This window comes from Limanda limanda, chromosome 6 (assembly GCF_963576545.1).
Source record: "Limanda limanda chromosome 6, fLimLim1.1, whole genome shotgun sequence".
Classification (NCBI taxonomy): domain Eukaryota; kingdom Metazoa; phylum Chordata; class Actinopteri; order Pleuronectiformes; family Pleuronectidae; genus Limanda; species Limanda limanda.
Genome location: NC_083641.1, coordinates 22749855 through 22752533, shown reverse-complemented (window position 1 = coordinate 22752533; position 2679 = coordinate 22749855). Strand labels below are relative to the sequence as shown.

The following is a 2679-nucleotide window of genomic DNA, read 5'->3' as shown; positions in this document are numbered from 1 at the left end:
TAATAAAGACACATGTAAATAGTTGAAACACATGAAGTCGCCGTTACTGAATTATGTTTTGATTGTGAATCCCTCCAACGGACAAAGTGAGTAACTAGAGCTGCTGTCGCCAATGAGGTGTGTTGTTGGCGTCTGTTGTCGCTCGTGACTCTGTGGTGATTTAACGTTCATATGACGTTGTGTTATTGTTGCCGATATAAAGCCCTCACACACAGCTCCTGCTCAGAAGGCTGCACAGAGCTCAGCTGAACACCTTCACTCCAGGGATGGTTTGGTAAACTGGGTCTTGTGCTCTTATGTCTCCTTCTAATTATTTGTCCATGCACGATGTACTAAAATAATGTGTATTGTGTTTGATACCTGTTGATTCAAAGAGAGATAATCCCTTGTTGAGTTCTGCAGCTGGTTTTAGAGCTGAACGAAGTGTGGCAGTGTCTGAAGGTTTTTTACATTTGGTTGTGACAGAGAGAAAAATGGCTGCTAACATCACCACAGAGTACAGGATGAATGATGAGATCATGTTGATTCAGGTCTTTGTCGTCCTTTTTCTCTGCATTAACCTTCTCCTTATTACAACCTTTTTCACCAAGGAGGTCTTCTACACCACCATGCGCTACGTCTTATTTGCTGTCACGCTAATGTCTGACTGTCTGTTTTTATTCCTGGCTAACATCCTATTCATTTTGAATTACTATCGTTGTACGATACAAATGTGGTTGTGCCTTACAATTTATATCATTTCGTCGCTGTACCTTTTTGTGACACCGGTCACTCTGACTGCGATGACGCTGGAGCGCTACGTGGCCATTTGCCTTCCGCTGCGTCACGCAGAGCTGTGCTCCCCACGCAGCACTCTGCACGGAATCCTCATCATCCACAGCCTCAGCTCTCTGCCCTGCATCGTTTTTCTCTCCATCTTCTTTGCATCGGCCTCCTACGGCTCCTACACCCAGGGCAGAGTGTGCACTGCTGAAATCTTCATCATCCACACGTGGCAGGGTCACCTCAGATCAGCGATTAGTCAGTTTTACTTCCTGATCATGTGCATCACAATCGTGTTTTCCTATGTGAAGATAACGAGAGTGGCCAAAGCTGCATCAGGAGAGGACAAAAAGTCCACATGGAGAGGACTCAGAACTGTGGGGCTTCACGCTTTGCAGCTGCTCCTGTGTCTCATCCAGCTGTGGTGTCCTTTCATAGAAGATGCTGTGCTTCAACTCAATCTCATGTTATTTATCAATGTCAGGCTCTTTAATTACATTACTTTTATTGTTGCTCCAAGATGTCTGTCTCCTCTCATTTATGGCCTCAGGGATGAAATGTTTTTTCATGCCCTGAAAAGATTTGCTCTCTGTGGTTTGCGTAAGAAACACTGATCAGATGTGTATCGATTAACAAATTGTCATGTTATATTATGAAACGTTTTTGTTGTTTAATTGCTTCTCTGGCTTGATTTATATTGCTATTTTAAAATAAAGAAATGGAGTATGTGCACAGCCTGTTCACATAGAAACAAACCAAAAAAAAAGGGCACCCATCGCCAAAATTGTTTATGAAATTAAAAATAATAATAATAAATCAATAAAAACTTACTCATTCTCCCTCATTTGTTTTACTTGTTGATGGCCTGATCCAATATAAAATAGAGATGCTACCCTGAGCTGCTTGCTGCAGTTCCCTATCCTTCTGCTTTTGGAGTCTGTCTTTTCTTGGCATTATGCTGCAAATTTTGTAAATGAGATAAATAAATGTTGTGCATAGTAATCTAAAGTGACTTTCATAATCTCTATAAAGCTGACAACCCAGTACACACACATTTTTGTTTACTGTTTTCTTACAGAGTTGAAGTATAAGCAGCACAACACTAATAATATACCACAATATAACTCACCAGACTGTCATGTAGCTCAACTTAAGACCTACCATTTCAATAATTACGATTTTAAATGAAACAAAACTAGTGAACTTAATTTGTAGAATAGTAAAACTGCCTTTAAATTCTCTGCCTGCCTGTCTGTCTGCCTGCCTGCCTGCCTGCCTGCCTGCCTGTCTGTCTGTCTGTCTGTCTGTCTGTCTGTCTGTCTGTCTGTCTGTCTGTCTGTCTGTCTGTCTGTCTGTCTGTCTGTCTGTCTGTCTGTCTGTCTGTCTGTCTGTCTGTCTGTCTGTCTGTCTGTCTGTCTGTCTGTCTGTCTGTCTGTCTGTCTGTCTGCCTGCCTGTATCTCTCTCCCTCTCTCTCTTCATTAAACATGACAAACGGCAGTAAACAGCGCAAAGGCTCTGAAATCACGCATTTCAGCTTTTTGTTGGTTTATTTTTTAAGGAAACGTCGGACCAGTTGCGACGTAATGTTTTCTGCGGCGCCAATGTTGTGGTGAAACCGGAGCATGTCGGGGCGAAATTCTCACAAGAACTCAAATAAATGCCCTGTCAGATATCAAAACACATTGGGGGGGGAATTGATGACAGAGAGAGTAATTTTTATTCTTAAATATTGATGAATGAAGAAAAAATTGGGCTCCAGCAGAAGGGCACTTTTCTCATCCAGGGCAAAAGGGCTGGTGCTTGAGCACCACTAGGGGTCTATCTGTGCACGTGCCTGGTTAACATTTAAATCAAACACCAGCTATGGTGACAGAGGAGCACACAGTTTTCATGAAAATTGACATTTCATGTACCGG

The 2679-nt window shown here is 42.2% G+C and overlaps 1 protein-coding gene across 1 annotated transcript; it reads left to right on the top strand.

Moving 5' to 3' along the window:
* The first annotated feature begins 503 nt into the window (after window positions 1–503).
* On the top strand, window positions 504–1376 carry LOC133002963 (odorant receptor 131-2-like). The gene has a single exon (XM_061072553.1). The coding sequence runs from the start codon at window positions 504–506 to the stop codon at window positions 1374–1376; it is 873 nt and encodes a 290-aa protein (XP_060928536.1).
* The last annotated feature ends 1303 nt before the right edge of the window (window positions 1377–2679 follow it).